This window comes from Gobio gobio (assembly GCF_949357685.1).
Source record: "Gobio gobio genome assembly, chromosome: 2".
NCBI classification, from domain to species: Eukaryota; Metazoa; Chordata; class Actinopteri; order Cypriniformes; family Gobionidae; genus Gobio; species Gobio gobio.
The window spans coordinates 41,505,333-41,526,249 of NC_137098.1; the positions used below are offsets into that span (position 1 = coordinate 41,505,333).

The window sequence follows — 20,917 nt, forward strand, 5'->3', positions numbered from 1 at the left end:
CACGTTCACAAAGCAAAAAAAAAAGAAGTCACCTCAGTTCTCAGCAAACCGATGCTTAGCAACCTCTCAAAATAACAACTTGACACAAGAATGAATCTCTTTAATCTATCTTTCAGAAAATTCCAGATGAATCTGGGACATTTTGTATTGTGGTCTTGTATTTGTGTGAATCTTTGACTTCAAACATACTTAAAGCTACACTGTGTGATATTTTCCCCCATCTAGCGGTGAAAATGTATATGACCATCCAGTGAATAATAGTTTCTCTTCCTCTCAATTACAATTTCGTTTTAACTCCTACGGTGGCCGATTTAGTCCAAGATTAACATGGCTTCCAGTTCGACCTCGTCCACATTCGACACGGTGCCATCGAGTGTTAAAACGCGAAAGGCAAAGCTTGAATTTACGGGTATGTCCCTCTTTGGCTAATGTACTTTCAAGATGGAGGGGCAACATGGCGACCTTCATTCGAACCCCTCACCCGTATGTATTTTCAATGGCATATTATAAACTTACGAGAATACTTTATTACTTGAAAGAAGTAAATATACATTAATGAGCACATATATTTTTGAAAGAACTAAGTGTTTTTAGCTAAGAATAAACTAAAAAAGTTACACAGTGTAGCTTTAAATATAACTATGAATGTGATCAAATCAACCCTTGACTACTGAGAGAGAAGGAAGTCAAAATCTGAATATTTCCCGTTTAAACATACAACGTGACTCTGAATGGAAAGATCTTTAAATTCAGGGCAGGTAAGCATGGTGGGAGTGTTGGCTGCACTGCAAGTGTGTTAGAAAGAGAGAGAGACAGAGATCAAGTGAAAATAAGAAACATGTGCGTGTGCGTGTGTGTGTGAGTGAGAGAGAGAGAGAGAGAGAGAGAGAGAGAGAGAGAGAGAGAGAGAGAGAGAGAGAGAGAAGCAATGTTAGAGAGCAGAGTCAAAGACAGAAACTATTAAAAAGATATTATTACATCCTATGATAAATGAGGCAGTTTCCCTGCATTAAAAACTTATTCTCATTTAGTCAAAAATCTCATCATTACAAGACTACCAGGCTAGCAGTGGCATATCTCATTGGTAATCTGTGCATATTAATATAATACACACCAGCAGTTGACAAAACGCTCAATATACAGGGAGTGCAGAATTATTAGGCACGTTGATTTTCTGATCATATTTTTTTTCCAGGCACATTTGACCAATTCCAAACCACAGTAATCCTAATAACTACTATTGATTTAGTATTTAATAATGTATAAGTGATATATAATTGTTCATGAAGGCTGGAAATGAAAATCACCTTATATTCAGGTGTGCAGAATTATTAGGCATGTTTTCTTTTACAGATAAATTGAGCCAAAAAAGAGATTTAACTCAGACTGAAAAGTCAAAAAGTATTAAATGCCAATGAGAAGGATGCAATACTAATGCAATACTAGACATTGCAGTTAAGGCGTGACAATTGGACAGTGAAATGCTCGTTGGGTCAGCAGGATCTGACAAAAACAGGTGGTGAAGAAAAGACACCTGTTAACTGCAAAAGAATTAAGAATTAAGGTTAAGAATTAAGGGTGAAACCATCAGGAACCCTTTAGTCTCCAGCGCCACCATTTTCCAGAGCTGCAACCTACCTGGAGTCTCCAGAAGTGCAAGGTGTCAGGATCTCAGAGACTTCAGTTAGGTAAAGAATCCTAAAAAATGACCCCCACTAGATAAGAATCACAAGCTGAAGTGTTGTAAAATACATGAAGAAGGTTTTTTTATAGGCTTTATAGGTTTTATAGGTTGAGAATGACTCTTGAAGGACCAGCACCACATCCTCTAGTACCACTGTTTGAAGAATTCATCTTCCAGAATCTGGCAGTATGTTTTGGGAGTTCATTTTTAGTCCATCTCTGCAAAACGGACTTCAGGATGGACTAAAATGAACTCCCAAAACGTACTGCCAGATTCTGGAAGATGAATTCTTCAAACAGTGGTACTAGAGGATGTGGTGCTGGTCCTTCAAGAGTCATTCTCAACCTATAAAACCTATAAAGCCTATAAAAAAACCTTCTTCATGTATTTTACAACACTTCAGCTTGTGATTCTTATCTAGTGGGGGTCATTTTTTAGGATTCTTTACCTAACTGAAGTCTCTGAGATCCTGACACCTTGCACTTCTGGAGACTCCAGGTAGGTTGCAGCTTTGGAAAATGGTGGCGCTGGAGACTAAAGGGTTCCTGATGGTTTCACCCTTAATTCTTCACCTTAATTCTTAATTCTTTTGCAGTTAACAGGTGTCTTTTCTTCACCACCTGTTTTTGTCAGATCCTGCTGACCCAACGAGCATTTCACTGTCCAATGGTCATGCCTTAACTGCAATGTCTAGTATTGCATTAGTATTGCATCCTTCTCATGGGCATTTAATACTTTTTGACTTTTCAGTCTGAGTTAAATCTCTTTTTTGGCTCAATTTATCTGTAAAAGAAAACATGCCTAATAATTCTGCACACCTGAATATAAGGTGATTTTCATTTCCAGCCTTCATGAACAATTATATATCACTAATACATTATTAAATACTAAATCAATAGTAGTTATTAGGATTACTGTGGTTTGGAATTGGTCAAATGTGCCTGGAAAAAAAAAAGATCAGAAAATCAACGTGCCTAATAATTCTGCACTCCCTGTACAGTAGTCAACAGATGATTTCACACATTACATAAAAAAAAATCAATCATTACAATAAAGTGATACTTTTCTACCTTTCCAGTATCTGATTTTTTAGGTTCCCAAAACAAGTCACAGATCAAAGCAAGCATTATTATGGCATTGTTATTTAAAGCTACACTGTGTGATATTTTCCCCCATCTAGTGGTGAAAAGGTATATGACCATCCGGTGAATTTTCGTTTCTGTTCCTCTCAATTCCGATTTCGTTTCAACTCCTACGGTGCCCGATTTAGTCCAAGATTAACATGGCTTCCAGCTCGACCTCGTCCACATTGGACACGGTGCCTGTGGGATATTCTGTGCGCAGTGGGATGGTTGGAACTCAACTGGCCTAATTATTCGGCTAGAAAGAACTGCAGCTAATCCAGAGTGAACTTTGGTGATAGTAATGTTTATTCAGTCATCCAATTGCAAGGCATAAACAGGTTTGCGTGGATATGTACAAAAATGTGGTTTCTGTGAGAGAACAAATAAGGATGGTAAATATACATACACAGTTAAGAACTGTATAACTATACTTATAAGTTACATTTGTATAATGTAACCGTAAACCAGAGCTTATTGTACCATATATAGGCGCTAAATGCAGCTGCATTAAAAGGAGCGGAGCTGCCACTGCTGCTGTTAACAAGCGGTGTCGGGTTATCAAAGTGTGTGCAGCTTTAGCACTGCAGTGCGCTCTGTATAACAAGTGTTAATATGCCGATCAGACCTGATACATATTTCCATCAACATACATTACAAGCAAATATTTTCTATAAACGAATAAACATTGTTGATAACAAAATAACTGAATGATTATTCAAATAGGTGAACATTACGCTATTGTATGTTGACACAAAAATACTTCTGAGGTGACATCAACTGAATTACGCGATGACACTCTGAAACACATCTACAATGACAATAACTATTATTACTTACGGAGTTAATAACGCACAGAAATACCACACAAGTAAAAACAGACTTTTGAGGAATAAACAAGCCAGGAAAACTCCGTATAACTCTGTCACTGGACGCTGCTGAGATGAAAACTCTGCACATGCACCAGACAAGTCTGAACAAGTTGACGCGCACGTGCGCGAGGCAGAGAATTTTGTACAGTGCCATCGAGTATTAAAACCGGTTAAAACGCGAAAGGCGAATCTTGAATTTACGGGTATGTCCCTCTTTGGCTAATGTACTTTCAAGATGGAGGGGCAACATGGCGACCACCGTTAGATCCCATTACCTCCCAACCGATATTTACTGACCAACAAAATTAGAGAAATATCGTTTAAAATAATACATAAGTTCTACCCATCTAAGGATCATATTGTTAAAAAATTTAAAAAAGACATTGATGTAAGGTGCACTTTCTGCTCTATGAGTATTGAAACAGTTACCCACTTGTTTTGGCACTGCCCTTTTGTCCAGAGTTTCTGGTCTGACATTTGTAATTTTATTGTAAAAAAAATTGAGAAAGATTTCAAGTTGTATTGGAAGGATGTTCTTTTCGGCTTGTATGACCTCAACAGAACTAAGTCTAGGCCTAATGAAACTTTCATTATTAATCTCATTATTCTCTTGGCAAAATTTTACATTCATAAATGTAAGTTTGCGCATTCCAAAACATCTTTTATTGCTTTTAACATTGAGGTCAAGCAAATTTCAACACGATAAAGTACTCTCTTAATCAAAAGGCAACAAAAACTGTGAAGGTGTGTAAGCAATTTGATATATTTTTGTAAGTCTGTACTTCCCCTGGTTGTATATGTTGTGAGTCTTTTATTTATTTTTTGTTGATGTTAAAAAAAAAAAAAAAAAAAAAAAAATTCCCATTACCTTATGTATTTTCCATGGCATATTATAAACTTACGAGAATACTTTATTACTTGAAAGAAGTAAATATACATTAATGAGCACATATATTTTTGAAAGAACTAAGTGTTTTTAGCTAAGAATAGACTAAAAAAGTTACACAGTGTAGCTTTAATACACACTTTCGATTGTCCAAAAAAAAAATAATTCTTGCATGTAAACACCAAAATATGTTATAAGAGTGAACTGAATTTAACTTTCCCTTCTAACACAGACACACACACAGACACAAACTCACCTCACAGGACTTAAGGAGTTTGTCTTTGGCATTCAGATGGTCCTCATAGGCCAGAAGTAGGGGTGATAAATATTTCATATCCAGCTAAAGGCAATATAGAGTACAACCATAGCATTAAACAAAATAAAATATGCCTTTCTGCATTTCTCTTTTCATAACAACAACAACAACAACAACAACCACAGCAAGCTGTGAAATATTCTGATAAGAGTTGGCTATCACCGTATTTGGTAAATAATAACAGGAAGAGACAGTATGGAAATGTGAGACTATATGAAACAAATACACAATGAAAGCTCAAGAATACAATACTTTTACGCACCAGCCAAGGAGGTGCAGGTCCTTTCACTGGCAGGCCTTTAAGCTGGGCATTCTGGGAAATACAGGAAAACAATTGCATTTGAGCCTATACATTATCTCACTTCCTTTATTCCTATAGATATTGTGATGTAACAAAAGAACTAAAATGACTGTAATTGCACTGAAACATAATTACAGACCAGTGCCAGTTCTAAGACAGAAAGCTGATCTGTAGAATAAAAAAGAATGCATCAGACTTATGGGCCTTTCACACAGAATGGGTTTTTGCTTTTAAAACCTTCAGACACAAGGCAGTGCAATGGAAAAAAAACTTAAGGTTTAAGCCCGAAGTATACTTTGAATATCCGTGCAGTGTCGCATGTAGCCCAATTTTTGTGCCCACGCGGACAGTGCGCATACAACAGCGCATGTGCGAGTGACTTGTGCGCTTGAAAACTAGATAGTACGTACGCCTGAACGCTCATGGCCAAAGGAGAATACTTTAAAAGGATTGCACGATGAACTGTGCACAAAACAGAGCGCGGAAAATACTCAATAAAGTATACTCAATCTTTTGAGAAACACATTTAAAAAATTTTTTTTTGGACATTTAGAACGCTGTGTCATGAGTGAGACCCTGCAAAATCCACATGCAAAACGGTCAAAACACGTTAATCTAGTGCATATTTACATAGTATAAAACATGTAAAGAGTGGAACACAAAAACACATTCTGAGTGAACAGTACCTCTAGTTTCTTTCCCAGTAAAGGGAATGTAAAAAACAGTACAGTGTGTAGTCATTGAGATTAGTAATATTGGATTAAATCTGTGACATGACGGGATAGCGTCTGACAGCAGTGTGGAGCATGTTTTAGCGGGTGTGTGGATATATGCTTTAAAGCAATGGGAGATGAGCCTCTTTTGGACGTTGATACAAGAGGGCAATTCAGAACTCACAAGTGACATGAGCCAACGGCCCCCTCAGGACAGAAAGACAAACAAATACACACACACACACACACGCACACACACACACACACACGCACACTCACACACTGTAAGAATATAAAGAACCAGGCCAGATTGTCTGGATGAGTAACTTTCAGAAAGACTGTCTGAAAAAGTATTAACATCTGAATCCACTCATACTCTCATCTGAGACAACGTCACACTGAGTGAATCAACTGAGCATGGCTCTAATTTACATGTTCCTGAAACTTCCCCCAAACTCCTGATCCCCTCTCCTGGGAGATCACTGAAATATACCCAAAATCTATTGGATTTAATGTCAATTTTCACTATACAGTATCATATGTGTTTGGTATCGTTTGAAATGTCTCAGTGCGAATGGTACAAAAATCTCATAATCACAGAAATATACAAGTTGTTAATAAGAGTTTTTAGAGCTTAGAGGTATTTTACTTATGATGGTGGGTGTGGCTGTTGGAGCCATTTGGCTTCCTTTCAATCAAGCCAAATGAGAATTCGACTCAATTTAAATTCCCTTTGTTTTCATGTATTTCCATTTGAAACAGTTTTTGGTCTGGTCTGAGTTACTTAAAGCGATGCAGCAATGAGTTCGGGGTGCAATACTATTAAAAAGGTTGGCCCATAACACAGAAAACGCTCTGTGTTACGTAATATTCAAAAAGTCAGGAAATCTTTCACTCTTTAAGCTATTTCGGAATATTTGATGTTATGTATGAATTATCTTTGAATTGATTATGTAATTTGCATTATACATTTACCTGACTGTTAATAAAATTGTTACATTTTGATACTTTCTGAATTACTCTGTAATTATTAACTATCTCTAGTACGGAACGATATAATTGCAACAAAAGGTTAAAACGGAATGATTAAATGTATGAATAACTATGAAATATAAATGACCAAACAACCAATTGGCATTCTATCCTTAATTCGACATTATGATAAATGGAGTCAGATTAAAGATATATTAGTTTTAAATCCATTCTACCCAGCTGGAGACACAGAACGTGCAGCGACCTTCACTGTGGTTCGCTACCGATCCTTGGAGCGAATTCAGCGGCCTTACAACACACACACACACACACACACACACACACACACACACACACACACACACACACACACACACACACACACACACACACACACAGCTGATGAAGCTCAGAGGCTGCTTAAGGACAAACTGCCATTGTGAGTTTAAGAGACATATTTTATGAGCGTGACATGGTCTGCAACCTTCTCTCTTCCTTCAAAACATACACTTTTGTTTTTATATTATGATGACCTTGACTGATGTCTACTGACATTCATTATTTTTTTTTACAGATTAAGGGTGGGTTGCTAGCCTGACAAGCCAGATCCACATAGCCGCTAGGGTGCATCTAGATTTCTAGGCTAGTGGGTTGCACCAATAAGTATTCAATTTATATCTAGATTAAATCAAAGATTATCTTATTATAATAAATAAGCAGGTTAACATTTAAACCATCACTTTGATCGAGGATTTCATTGATATTTAATTATATTTATTTTAATCCTGTTGCTCCATATCTCAATTAGGGATTAACTTTACATTTACAGGTGAGGAGGTTTAAATAAAATAAAAAGTGCACCTATAATTAAAATACTGTATGTGGCTGATTGGACAAAGATAGAAACAGTGGGTGTGTCATCAGGTCTTAGAGAGGTGCTTATTACAAATAAAAATTAAAGTGCAGAATGTGAGCGTCGTAGTGGCCTGCAATCTTAGGCCTGCTATCGAGGATGCGGATCTATCCCTCATCTCGGTGCACCTTGGTGTCGGACAAAGAGAAGAAGAGAATAATATGCCGCGCCTTTCGTTCCTCATGCCCGTGGCTACTGGGCGACGCTGTCAAGAGCAGAGATCATTTTTTTGTTATACATGCTGCCATATTACTCCATTAACTGATACTAAAATATATATTCCTAGGCTTATGAAATCCACACATGCTGCCGCAATGTTTTTATTCCCTTCTTGATCATTAACAGTCTCTCTACGTAGCAGTTTATAAAGACAGCTGAAATTTTACACGTTTATTTCCTTTATCGGCAAGAGCTACTTATGTCAGAGAGAGAGAGAGAGAGAGAGAGAGAGAGAGAGAGAGAGAGAGAAAGAGAGAGCTTATGGTGGTCAATAAAGAAGGAAATGGAACACTAATATTGTTGCTGTTTAATTAAAATAGTGAATCCATCACAGCGGAGAAAATTAGATTCCCAGATCAACAAATCCTCGATAAGCTCTAAACTTTGCTTAATTTAATCCTTAATGGTGCAACCCATCCTAAGTGTGATACAGGTGAGTGACCTCTCTGACCTCTCTCATACATACAAAAACCTAACTGGTACTGACTCCTAAGTCAATTTACAACACAGTGGAAGATGGCAAGTTGTAAGCAGATGTCCTGGGTGCATGATGCAACAATGTAACTCACTGCTGAACAACCATAGTATGATGCACAAGATAAATTAACTAGCTAGTCACAACTATTTCCCGAAACTGCAGTAACTTTGTCAGCATATCCGTTGTCATTTGAATAGCTTTTGTTCAACAACTTCACATTGGTGAAGTGATAAAAATTATTGCTGTAAATAACAAACAAGGCATCTGAAGACTACTTCACTGTTTTTGTTCTCCGTTGTTTTCCTTTATTTCCAGATGTTTGATTCCATCGAACGGGTTCCCTCTTACGTAACAGTTCTCACGGAGTACGAGAACGCATTTGCAACTCTTTAATTCTTTTCACAAACTAAATGACGTAGAATGAAGTACTGAATGTTAGCTTGCTTATTTGCTCAAGAATAAGTGATTCTCAAAGCTCAAGTAATTTGCTCAAGTCACACCAACAATAAAACATGCTTCTAACCACAAGCTGTGTGCTGTAGTTCTAATCAAACAACTTTGCGATGCTGTTTGCAAATGTCCGTTAGAATTAGGGTTTCAGGAAACACTGAATCATTTAACTTTGTTGGTAATGCAACTTGAAATCACAGTTGGCTAATGATGATTTTGGGAATACTGGTATACTGTATACTGGTATACTGTATAGTTTTTATCCCATGATAGTGTATAACATTACATTTTACTGGTCAGATCGTAGTTGTAGAAACCTGTCTGTATTTGCAATTCTGTTAGGTGAAACTACTGGTATAGAAATAACACACTTCAGCTTTAAAGGTCCCATGGCATGAAATTTTCATTTTATGAGGTATTTCAACATTAATATGAGTTCCCCTAGCCTGAATATTGTCCCCAAGTGGATAGAAATGTTGATCGGTGTAAACCCGAGTTCTGGCTGTCTCTCTCTGCCTTTGAGAAAATGACAGGCCAGACGAGCCAATCCTGAAGTCTCCTGGTTTGACGTCCAAGCAGGAGCGGTTTCCTCCCTTTCCTCCGCCCAGAGAATCTGGCACGCCCATGCAAACACTCGAGATCATTAACGTTACTTGTGAAGGAGTGAACACTGGCAGTTTCTCAGTGTTTGGATGTACAAATGAAAACAGAAGTCTTTCTTCAGTTCCTTCTGATCTGTGATCATTGATTTCTTATGTGTAGCTTATTATTTATTATTTGTGGACACGCAGCGGCTTCTCTCTCTCCAGACAGAACGGTGTTTTCGTGTTTTCTATCTTGTGAGTCAGTGTTTTTGTACGTCCTTGTCGCGTCTATCTGTTCTAAAATGTGCATACAGTCTTTTCTGTTTAACATCAGCAGTCACATCTTTAGAGATAAACTTCACGCACGCCGAAGCTCGGCCTCCAACATCCCCGACCCCCAGTACTGCATCTGGCCCACAGCGGAGGCACCAAACGCGGCGTGAGATTAAGCAGAAGGAGGGTAAGCGTGAGGGTATCCGGCTAGGCTAGCCAGCTTTCCCCACAATAAACTGGATTACATTCGATTACAGCTGTTGTGTCTTTGTTTGCGCTGTGTAACGTTACTCAATGCGCGTTATATCTAGAAATAATGCTATACTCAACACTTACTAACTCGTTCATCTCGCTGTAATGGTACTTTGCATGTGTTACAAAGTTGGTAGAATAATGATGAAGACGGACTCGGTGTGACTGGGACTCGTGTTTATTCAGAACTCTCAGATACAAACACAATAAACTCGCGCTGACTGACAGCGCTCTCATAACTCAGTAGTTACTATAAATAACTTTGTTAGCAATCGCTTAGTCTCCGTGATGTCCGGTTCGCAAACGAATCATTCTTTTGAATCGGTTCTTTTTAGTGAACCGAACCAGTTCACCAAATCGGACTGAATCGTTCTAAACGGTTCGCGTCTCGAGTCAGCGCTGATCCATAATTTACTAAAGTTACTAACTTTCTGACATGAGTGACAGCCCCTCCGACTAGAAATAAACTAATAACCTGAAGTATATGCTAGTAACTACAACAGTTCACCCTGAACTGAGACATGCTGAGAGAACTGATGAGAAGTGAACACAGGTCCATCCGTCTCTCTGGCAGACTCGTGCCTGCTCGTGCCTCGTTAAACCACGCCCCCTCCGCTCATTTAAAATGCAAAGATGTCAGCCAATCACAACAGTGGGCGTTTTTACTGAAGTCTCACAGCAGACACGCCTCTTGAAGCAGGGCATTCAGCCACAGGGCAAACAGCAGTATAGAAAAAATGACTTTTATTTCTAAATTATGACATTTTATGATGTAAAAATCATACTAATAATATAAGTACACCTCAGAAAACACTATAAAATAATAGAAAAATGCCATGCCATGGGACCTTTAAATGAATGTTTAGTATTACGAACGAGAATGTCTTTTTAGAATTTTTGCATGTTAAATAAAATGTACAAGTTACCATGCCCTTATGAATCAGCAGTCCTCATTAGATATGTATTATGTACTATGCATGTTTTTCAGGAAACATTTTTTTTTACTTAGAATAAGATATTTTTAAATGGCTTCCTGTGGCTTTGCAATCACAATGCTTAGTTGGATTATTGTGTTCTATAATTGTGTGAATAATGAGTAGAGCAGTGGGCTACATTCTAAGTGCTGATACATACTGTTACAAAAGCCACATGCATAAACCACATCCATATTCCATGTGCGAACAAAGACATCAACAAGAAGCAGCTATTAGCCTATATTACATTTATTTAAAATTGATTATAGGTCATTCAATTCATAGGGGGGAAAATCATACTTTAGAAAGATTTTTTAAAAGCTACTTATTCTAAAATGATTTTATTTGTAAGGCGCTGTGTGATCCTGTGTGCAATGTACTTTTTTAACTCTAATTAGAGTAAAAGTAACACTGCTGACAGTCCCCAGACTTAATGACTCAATCACATTTCAGCAATGTTTCCAGCCACTGTCCTAATCACTCCAGCAGACCTCCCATACACGATTCCTGCTGCCCGCTCCCTCAACAGAGCGTTCAGACACATTCAGTGTTACACTGATCCACTTAAGGCTAGAAAGGGAAGCAATCAACAGTGCTGTAAAAAGCAGAGGCTGGTGGACAGAGCCTAGTTTCTCCCTTAACTAAAGCTCATGTGATATTTCCTTAAGTTTCAACCCTGCTGAGATGGAAAGAGAGGCAGCGGGAGAGAAAGAGCAGAAAGAGAGTGAGATCCAGGCTACTGACCTGAAACTAAAGTGACAAGAGTATATTTAGCCTGCCGATTGTCTCCTTTCTCCCCAGTCACTCACTTCTGCCCAAACACACACCAGTACTCTAATTAAAACCAGTCAAGGACAATAAAATGTTCAATCTTGCTAAATGAACATAAACAATATGATCATTTTTTAATATTCAAACTATTAACAGAAACCTTTCGATGTGAAAAAGGGAATTTAAATATTTAAGAAAGAGCTCCAGTTCTGTGATCAGCAGATCTCAAATTCATTGCAGTTAGGGACTGTTAGCCTTAAGCTCATCTTTAAATGAGGAGCATGTCAGGCATCTGAGTACTGTGTACAGATAAATGAAAATCAGATTAATATATTATAGTATCTGAGCAATCAGGAGAGTCATTCTCTCAGTGAACTGGTGAGCCAGACAGGCTCAAAGTTCAGACAGCCCTCATCAATATAAAATAAGCTCAATCTCAGCCTTCCTCCTTAATAAAATGACACCAGCAGGACAAATCTGAGATCTTTGATCCTTCAAATATGGATGGCAAAGAGGTCACACTGCTCTCTGGCTGTCAAACTCTTCTGAGGCTTGTTAAAGAAGCTCAGTTATGCAATTCCTCTGAGTGCTTTCCAATTATTATTCAATGCAGAAAGGCTCATTAAAACTTATGATAACTCAGCTGTCTAGTTACAGGGCTCTTTTCAGCATTATAGCTCCTACTTGCAAATCCCTGCACGTTAAAACACCAAAGCCCAGTAGGTATTCGTTAGAAGGGATATGGTTAAATAAAGGTCTACGTAATTTATAGCTGTGGATATTTTCTCAGCTGCCCACTATCTCAGAGGCGCTAGAAGATAACAAATGCATTTAGATGGCTAAAACAAGCTGCACACCAGGGTAAAGCAGAACCAATCTCTGATTCCATGCGCACGCACATATCGGATCTCAAACTCTCGCTGGTAGTGCTCCTATGAAATTATAATACCCCACAAACTATCATCTCTGCATTAAACAGGAAGTAGGAGATGAAAGGAAAAGCTGCATATCATTACTGTGGCATTAGTTAATCACACTCTGCAAGACTGAAAGAAGACAGTGTCAGATAAACTACTGAAATTCTGAGAGCTCTTTTTTCCATCAGTTACAGTTTCCAGCACCACTCCAAAATCAGTCAATGCAGATTTGTAGCAATTAACTTCAGTTATCACACAGCACCCATCTCTCGCATCAAAACAGAGGATCAGGCAAGCGAAGACTGCAGATATAATGTCCTGTACATGAACTCAAACATCTATCATTTCAGAGTCTCTCCAGAATTTTAATTAAGGGCTGTGTGGCATTTTTCTACCCATAGTATGTGAAAGTAGTGCACACTCTTTTGCAAGCACTTGTAGCATTAGTAGCTTTCTCCTCTTTTCTCATCTAGTATCTCTGAGAACTCACGCAAAACGGGAAAATGTCAAGTCCCCATATACCGTTACATACAGTAGACATTAATATGTATGACCAGAAGAATGATACGGTTGATAGCTGAGGGGAGGGATTATTCAGGGATTACTTTTTCATAAAATTTCCTAAGCTAGTGAAAATCACTACCATGTAGTTTTAACATTGAGCCTATAGACCTGTCTCTAAAACATGTCTCTGAAAGTGGTGTAGAGTGAGCTATTTTACCTCATCCTTGTTGAGCGGTCGGAATCTAGCCTGGTATCTGCTAAGCTCCACGTTGAGACGGTGGACAGTCATCTTCAGCCCATCATTCTCATCCACCAGCTCCTGAGCTTGCTGCCTCAGACTCAGCAACTCAGAGCTCTCACCTACACACACACATATACACACACACAACTGCACATAGTTAGATCAGAGTTGAAAGTCTCAAATAGCCATTTTTACGTCTCAAATAGCCATTTATTTCATGTTGGAAATTATATTTTAAACATTTCTGGAACAGACCAGCAGACTAATTTTTCTTGCCTTAGGGTAGGGACACACCAAACCGACGCCACAGAACTAGCGCTGTTGAAAGCGGACTGAGTTGTCGCCTCGCATCGACTGTGTTGGGGCAAAAAAGCTGCACTTGAACTACAGCCTACTGTCAACTAGTATTTGCGTCCTGTACCGCTTTGACTTCTTTGCTCGCTGTTTCGCTATTATTCTCATGCACTGCCTCATTCACTAAGCTGAACAACCAATCAGGGCAAAAAAACACAGACAGCGTCCGACTACAGCCAACGATGTGGAACACACTGAAAAAAACGATGCTCAAAAACGGCCCGACGTTTCCTGACGGCCAATCATCAGCTTGATGTGTCCCGGGCTTTAAGGCTAATTTCATTAGCTACAATTTTAGGCATCCTAAAACCGCACAATAATATTTAACTTTTTTTCACATATGTTCACAAGTGATATTTCTCTTGACTTTAATTTGTTTTCTACACGCATCAAATGTCTCACAAACCTTATCTTCACTGACACTGTTGTCTCCTTGGTAACCAGGTAGACAATTTTTTGTAAAAGACATTACCGTGGGATAAATTGTTGGTTGTGATGGGAATGATGCTACAGCTGAAGGACAGTTGTGTGAACGTTGATTAAATAATTTTCACACAATAAACATTCAAATGGTTTATGTTTATTTTCACTCCTTTAGATTATAATAGTTTTACAAATCTATGCTTAAATCTCTAGCTTCAATCTGAAAACAAGCAGCTCTTGCATAATAGAAACATGAATTTTACAATAAACATAAAAAGGCTGCACTCAGGTAGAGTGGCAAATAAGGCCTTCCTAGGGATGCCATATTAATAATACATTCTTTTATAATTCATTTTTAATAATTAATTATAACTGGGTTATAAATAATTAACTTTAACTGGGTCTGGGACAAGGGTAAAATGAATGATAAAATATAAGACATTTCGGGGGGGGAAATGGCTAAATGAATGTTGAAGCCATGTTAAAAAGTTGTAAAGAGATTAAAGTTAAAATATGAAATGTAATAATAATAATAAAAATCAACCAGAGACAAAATTATTGTAGTTTAAAGGGTTAGTTTACCCAAAAAGGAAAAATTGCTGTTAATTTACTCACCCTCAGGACTTGTAGGTGATTTTTTTTCTTCAGTAGAACAGTAAAGATGATATTTAGCTAAAACTGTGGTCCTTGGTGATTCATATAATGCAAGTCAATGGCTACCGTCACTTTGAAAGTAAAAAAACATATACAGCCAAAACAAAATGAATACCCTTGGCTCATTCTTTGAGGTCTTATGAAGCAAAACAATCAGTCAGTGCAAGAAATAAGCACTGCCAAATAATGACGTATGTGCAGGAGCTCAAACGTTGGTAATCTGTGAAATGTCAATCTTCATGTCAAATGTCAAAGTGAGACTGCGTAAGCGAACGTAAACTTAATTTTTTATATAGGTTGTGGCATCCAGGATAAGCACAAGTAAGTACCACTTGGATGAACAATACAACACGACGTCTTCCCTCTCTGTTGTAAACAAACACAGCGTCAGCTCACGTGTTAGTTTGCTCCCACACATAAGTCATTATGCGACAGAAAGCTCATGCTCCAGACTGTCGTGAACGCGCTCAGGACCGTTTGCCAAAGCTGTGGATTACAGGTAATAATGTTGTAAATAATGTTCAGTTACTTGCACAGGCCGTTCGTTTTGCTTCATAATACCTCAATGAATCGTCATGATCCATGGGTATTAATTTTGTTTTGCTTGAATATGTTTTTTTGACTCTCAAAGTGACATTAGCCATTGACTTGCATTATACGATTCACCAAGGACCACTGTTTCAGCTAAAAATCTTCTTTACATTTCTATGCCTGAGGGTGAGTAAATTAACAAAAAACACTTTCAGTTGCCACTTTTAGGTACACAATTGCGTAGTTTTGGTTTGAACATTGGGGGGGTTGAAGTGTGCATTGTTTGTTATTTATTTTTGCAAAATGGTCTTTTGTGTTATCATCCACATGCAAAGCTGGTTGATAACATAACTGCAATAAAGTAATAGCTTAGTTAACAATTAACTATATTAACAAGGATATATGAATTTTATATTATTTAAGCACCTAAAACCTTATCAGTTTGACTTAAAATTATTCTCATTATATATTCTCATATATGTACTTGCCCTTATGAAAAAGTAACATAGTTCTTGTAGTTGTTAACTATAGCATTTGTTACGATAAGGATATAATTACAGGTAAGACGTTTGATGGCTCCTCTTTACCATGCTACGGCAAAATTATAACTTTTTTCTTTCATTTGTTATGAAATATTGCAGCCTACAATGAACAACATGCCACAATTTTAATATAAATCTTTAATGAAAAATCTATTCCCTTAAAGGCCTGTTCACACCAAGAACGAGAACTATAAAGATAACTATATTAGCGGCCACACCAGCGGACGATATCATTCTGTTTATTCTAAGTGCATGCTTGTCTGCCGCTTTAAATGCTCGAGCTTGTTGGATTCTGACTGGCTGTAAAATCGTTCTGAAAATTATTCCAACAATATAGTTTCTCTATATCGTTATCATTATAGCTGTGGTGTGAACTCTGCAATTCTTTAATGTTGAGAAAGATTTTCAGAACTATCTCTTTATTTTTATCTTTATAGTTATCGTCCTTGGTGTGAATGGGCCTTAACAGATTATCTATTATAAATTCTACAACAAGTTAGTCAAAATTTACAGCAATAAATACAATAGAACATGATCAATTCTAGTAAAAGTAGTCATGAGTACTTGTTTCTACTTGTTTCTAATCATATTTGTTCTAATATGTTGGTGCAGGATTATGTTTTCTCCACTTTTAATCAATCTTTTTAGTTTATTTAGTATGTTTTAGATCACGTTTGACTTTCTCCATAGCTTTTTAAAGTGGTAAATTCTCAATATATTTTAAATGAGTTGCACATTTTATCACCAACGCCACGATTGGGACGGCTCACGCAAATCTTATCACACTTGGTAAAAGGGTGTACGGTGATTCTCGTGCCACTTATGCACAATTAAACAAACCGGGCTTCAGTCATATTGCGCAGATAATTGGTCTGTTCACTTCGAAATGATACTTAGCGCTTACAAAAGCGATGTATGTAATTGGGGGGGGGGGGGGGGGGGGGTTAACAATCCCTCCACCCCACCCCCGCGAACTACACCCCTTGTAGGTACACCTGTAAAGGTAACACTTTACAATAAGGTTCTATTACTTAACATTAGTTAATGCATTAGTTAACTAACCATGAACAACACCTCTGTTCAGCATTAGTTCATCTTTGTTAACGTTAGTTAATAAAAATACAGCTGTTCATGGTTTGTTCATGTTAGTTCACAGTGCATTAACTAATGTTAACAAGATTTTAATAATGCATTAGTAAATGTTGAAATTAACATTAACAAAGATAAATAAATGCTTTATAAGTGCAGTTCTTTATCAGTTCATGTTAACTAATGTAGTTAACTAATGTTAACTAATGAACCTTATTGTAAAGTGTTACCCCTGTACATCTGCTGTTTAATGCAAATAACTAATCAGCCAATGATTGGGCAGCAATCATAGCATCTCGACATTGTCAAGAGTTTCAATGTTTGTTCAAACCCTCATTAAAAATGACTTGTTTAAGGTTCTTTACAGCTCAGTTTACAGCTCAACAAAATGTACAATTTGAAACGTTGCTTAAAATACCTTCAAGTAGGCATTTGTTGAAGATTATTGCCAATCTGCATTTGCATTTCAGATTCACTGTAGGTTGCTCAAAGGGATAGTTCACACAAAATATTTAATTCTGTCTTAATTTACTTCTCATGCTATTCCAAAACCAGCATGTTTAAGAATGTTTGAACTTTGAAGGCCTGAAGAATGTTTGAAGACTGTGCAAGTCACTCTTACTGTACAATGAATGGGGACTGGAACTTTCAAGCTTCAAAAAGGACACAAAAGCACCGTATACATTTCATAAAAGCATCATTAAAATGGTCCATAAGACTTTTATATCCAAAGTCTTCTGAGATCATACAAAAACTGTGTGATTTTAGAGCCCCAGTTAGAGACCTGTGTGGGATGGATTTTTCAGTCCTGCGGGATTCTGTTCCGCTCCCGCAAAAAATATGTTACCTTCTCCCACTCCCACCCGCAATATTTAAGTTTTGTCCCACTCCCGCCCGCAAAAGCCCGCAGGTAATACTATATAGATTTTTTCAGTATATGACATTTCTATTAAATAGTTTCAAGTTACCTGTCGCCTAGCAACCTACACATCCCAGCATAAACACTCCTGATAAATAATTTGTTATTGAAGCATCTACATTCACAAATCACCCTTAATATTAAAAGGAAAGCAAGCATAGGCTACTGTATTCATGATTTGGCATGGCGTAAGAGCGCAAAGAGCGTTCCCTTTATAATCACAAAAAAGCTGTCACTTATTTCAGTTAATCATTATCTCACAAAGTTCTGTTATAATCAATGAAGTGGTCTACACAGTACATCGTGTCTACTTCGTTTGTTATAATGAGAGGATTCTCAAGCGTGCAGAATTCAGCACTGACTGAACAAAAACTCCAGCATTCTGATCGGTGAGATCCTAAATTAATTTGGGATGGGCTACATTGCTCATAACTGCAAAAACATGTTTTAAATAGAAACCTTTGACGCTCTCTAGAGCACTCAAGCTTGCGGCTGTAAATTGTTTTAATTTTTATTTCAGTTGTTCTTGTTGCTTTTGTGCAATAAAAGAATAATAACTTATTTGTTTTTCGATATTTTATTTTTCAATATTTCTAATTTGAAGGAGTCCTTCGAATCATTTTATTCTCCCACAACCTGCACACACATGAGTGTCTTACCTCCCGCAACCGCACTCGACTATCAAATCTCATCCCACGCTGCTCTTTGTTAGCGTCGGGTTCTGCAAGTTTCTAGCCCCAGTCCTCATTCACTTTAAACATTAAACTGAAATATTCTTAAATTTCACCTCTTGTTCCACAGAAGAGAGAAACTAGAAAAAGTAAATGACAGAATTTTCATTTTTGGGAGAACTATCCCTTTAATGATGGATGGGCCCCAGTGAGCACAGTGGGATGTGTAGCAGCGAGTGAGGAGGCACCTGTGGAGTTTCCTCTCTCTGTGTGAGAGTGGCAGAGCTCCTGCCGGAGATGCTCTATGTGCTGACTCTGTTGTAAACATCTCTTCTCCAATGTCTCCTTCTCCTGAGCCAGAATTTGAGTCTGTTCCCTCAGCTCCTTTACAAGCGCTTGCTGCACCTCTAGCGTACTGCGCAACACTTCACTGGCCTCTGCACCACACAGCCACACAGCACACAGGGCAGGGCAAAACACGGCAAATTCAAACACAAAATAGAAACCACAGAACAGAAATGCAAATACATTACATGAGAATATGACAGACAAAAAGCAAAGTATAAAGCAAGACACAGTAAAACAATAAAACACAGCACAAATGTAACACACCACCAACAACAGCACAAAATGCAAAGACAGGACAGAGGGAAGATTGACAGGATAGACAAAGAAATGAAAACGTGACAGAAGAAAAAAGAAAGAGAAGATAAGATTATGTGAAGATGAGACTGATTTTCAGATTTTCTTTCTAAGACTGACTATAGCCTAATAATTCCACTTGATGTGCAAATAGTGCAACATGTTTATGACCATCTGTTTAATCCTAAATCACATTCATGAGTCTGGCGCTATATAGTCTGTTGAGATTACTCAATACATTCATTCAATTAGTCTAGCTGAACTTAATGTCAGCCTAATCACATTAGCAATGAATAAAATACACACTGTGTGATCCTATATCTTCATGAAAATAAGCAGCATAAACAATAAATTGGAAACAGGCAAGCTTTAATAATAAATTATTATTAAATAATTTATACATCTAATGAGATCTAGTTCATTATTTCTTTCATTAGTCTTTTGTGCTCTAGTCTTTACCTGGAATTTTTCTCACGGCAAAACCAACGGGATGATTCTGGTTCAAAGACTCATAGTCAGAAGAAATAGCCAGTAATACATTTACCCCCAGTTTCAAGACTTAAAGGGATAGTTCACCGAAAACTGAAAATCACCCCATGATTTACTCACCCTCAAGCCATCCTAGGTGTATGTGACTTTCTTCTTTCAGATGAAAACAATTGGAGATATATTAAATAATGTCCTGGCTCATCCAAGCTTTATAATGACAGCCAGTTGAGGATGATATTTTGAAGCCCAAAAAAGTGCATCCATCCATTATAAAAGATATCCACATGGCTCCGGGGGGGTTAATAAAGGACTTCAGAAGTGAAGCGATGCGTTTGTGTACCAAACTATCTTCCGACAGACGGCCGTACGCATCGATTTACGCTGAAAGAGTAACCCCTGATCTGACGAATGGCATATTTACAAACACGGAAGTGCAGAGAATAGAGCAAAACAAAACACAGATCACGAATTAGAAGATTAAAATTAGAATTTCGAAAGAGAAATGTTAGAGGATTTCGATATAAAAGAAGAGGAGCTTGAGAATGTTGCCCAGCCCTATTTGTTTGAACTGCGAGAGGCGTCAAAGCTTACACTACTCCTACATCGCATCAAGGGTTTCTCTTTTGGTGCATGTCAACTTGCGTAGGCTGTCTGCCAGAAGCTAGTTATTTCTTTTTTTTTTTTTTGAGGCACTTTTTGGGCTTCAAAATATCATCCTCTATTCACTGCCATTATAAAGCTTGGAAGAGCCAGAACATTATTTAAAGGTGCGGTATGTAGGATTGACAGCTAGTGGTCGAAATAGGTACTGCAGTCCAAATTCAAAATATTGGAGATTGTTTTCTCCTGCCTCCTCTTCCTCAGACTCAATGCTCACGTGGGTTGCCAGTAGGGTTGGGTATCGTTTGGGTTTTTTTCGATTCCGGTGCCAAACCGATACTTTTAAAACGGTTCCGGTGCCTAAACGGTGCCTGAACCGATACTTTTTTTTTTTTTAAAGGCCACCAAACGAGGTGGATGACATTAAATGGCTTTTTATTTATTTATTTATTATTTAAATTGAACCATTTATTAAAAGTTTAATGTATACTTAAATGTATGAATATAAATAAATACAAAACACAATTTACTTATTTACAAATTATAATTGACATATTTACAA

At 37.6% G+C, this 20,917-nt stretch overlaps 1 protein-coding gene across 3 annotated transcripts in view; it reads right to left on the reverse strand.

Moving 5' to 3' along the window:
* The window catches only part of cep89 (centrosomal protein 89), a 102,009-nt gene that overhangs the window by 65,840 nt on the left and 15,252 nt on the right, over window positions 1-20,917 (reverse strand). For all 3 annotated transcript variants that reach the window (XM_079801356.1, XM_079801357.1, XM_079801358.1), the window contains 4 exons: window positions 18,873-19,061; window positions 13,418-13,560; window positions 5,142-5,192; window positions 4,820-4,903 (listed from right to left, as the gene is read on the reverse strand). In XM_079801356.1, the coding sequence (XP_079657482.1) occupies window positions 4,820-4,903; window positions 5,142-5,192; window positions 13,418-13,560; window positions 18,873-19,061 (467 nt within the window). The remainder of the gene's footprint in view (window positions 1-4,819; window positions 4,904-5,141; window positions 5,193-13,417; window positions 13,561-18,872; window positions 19,062-20,917) is intronic.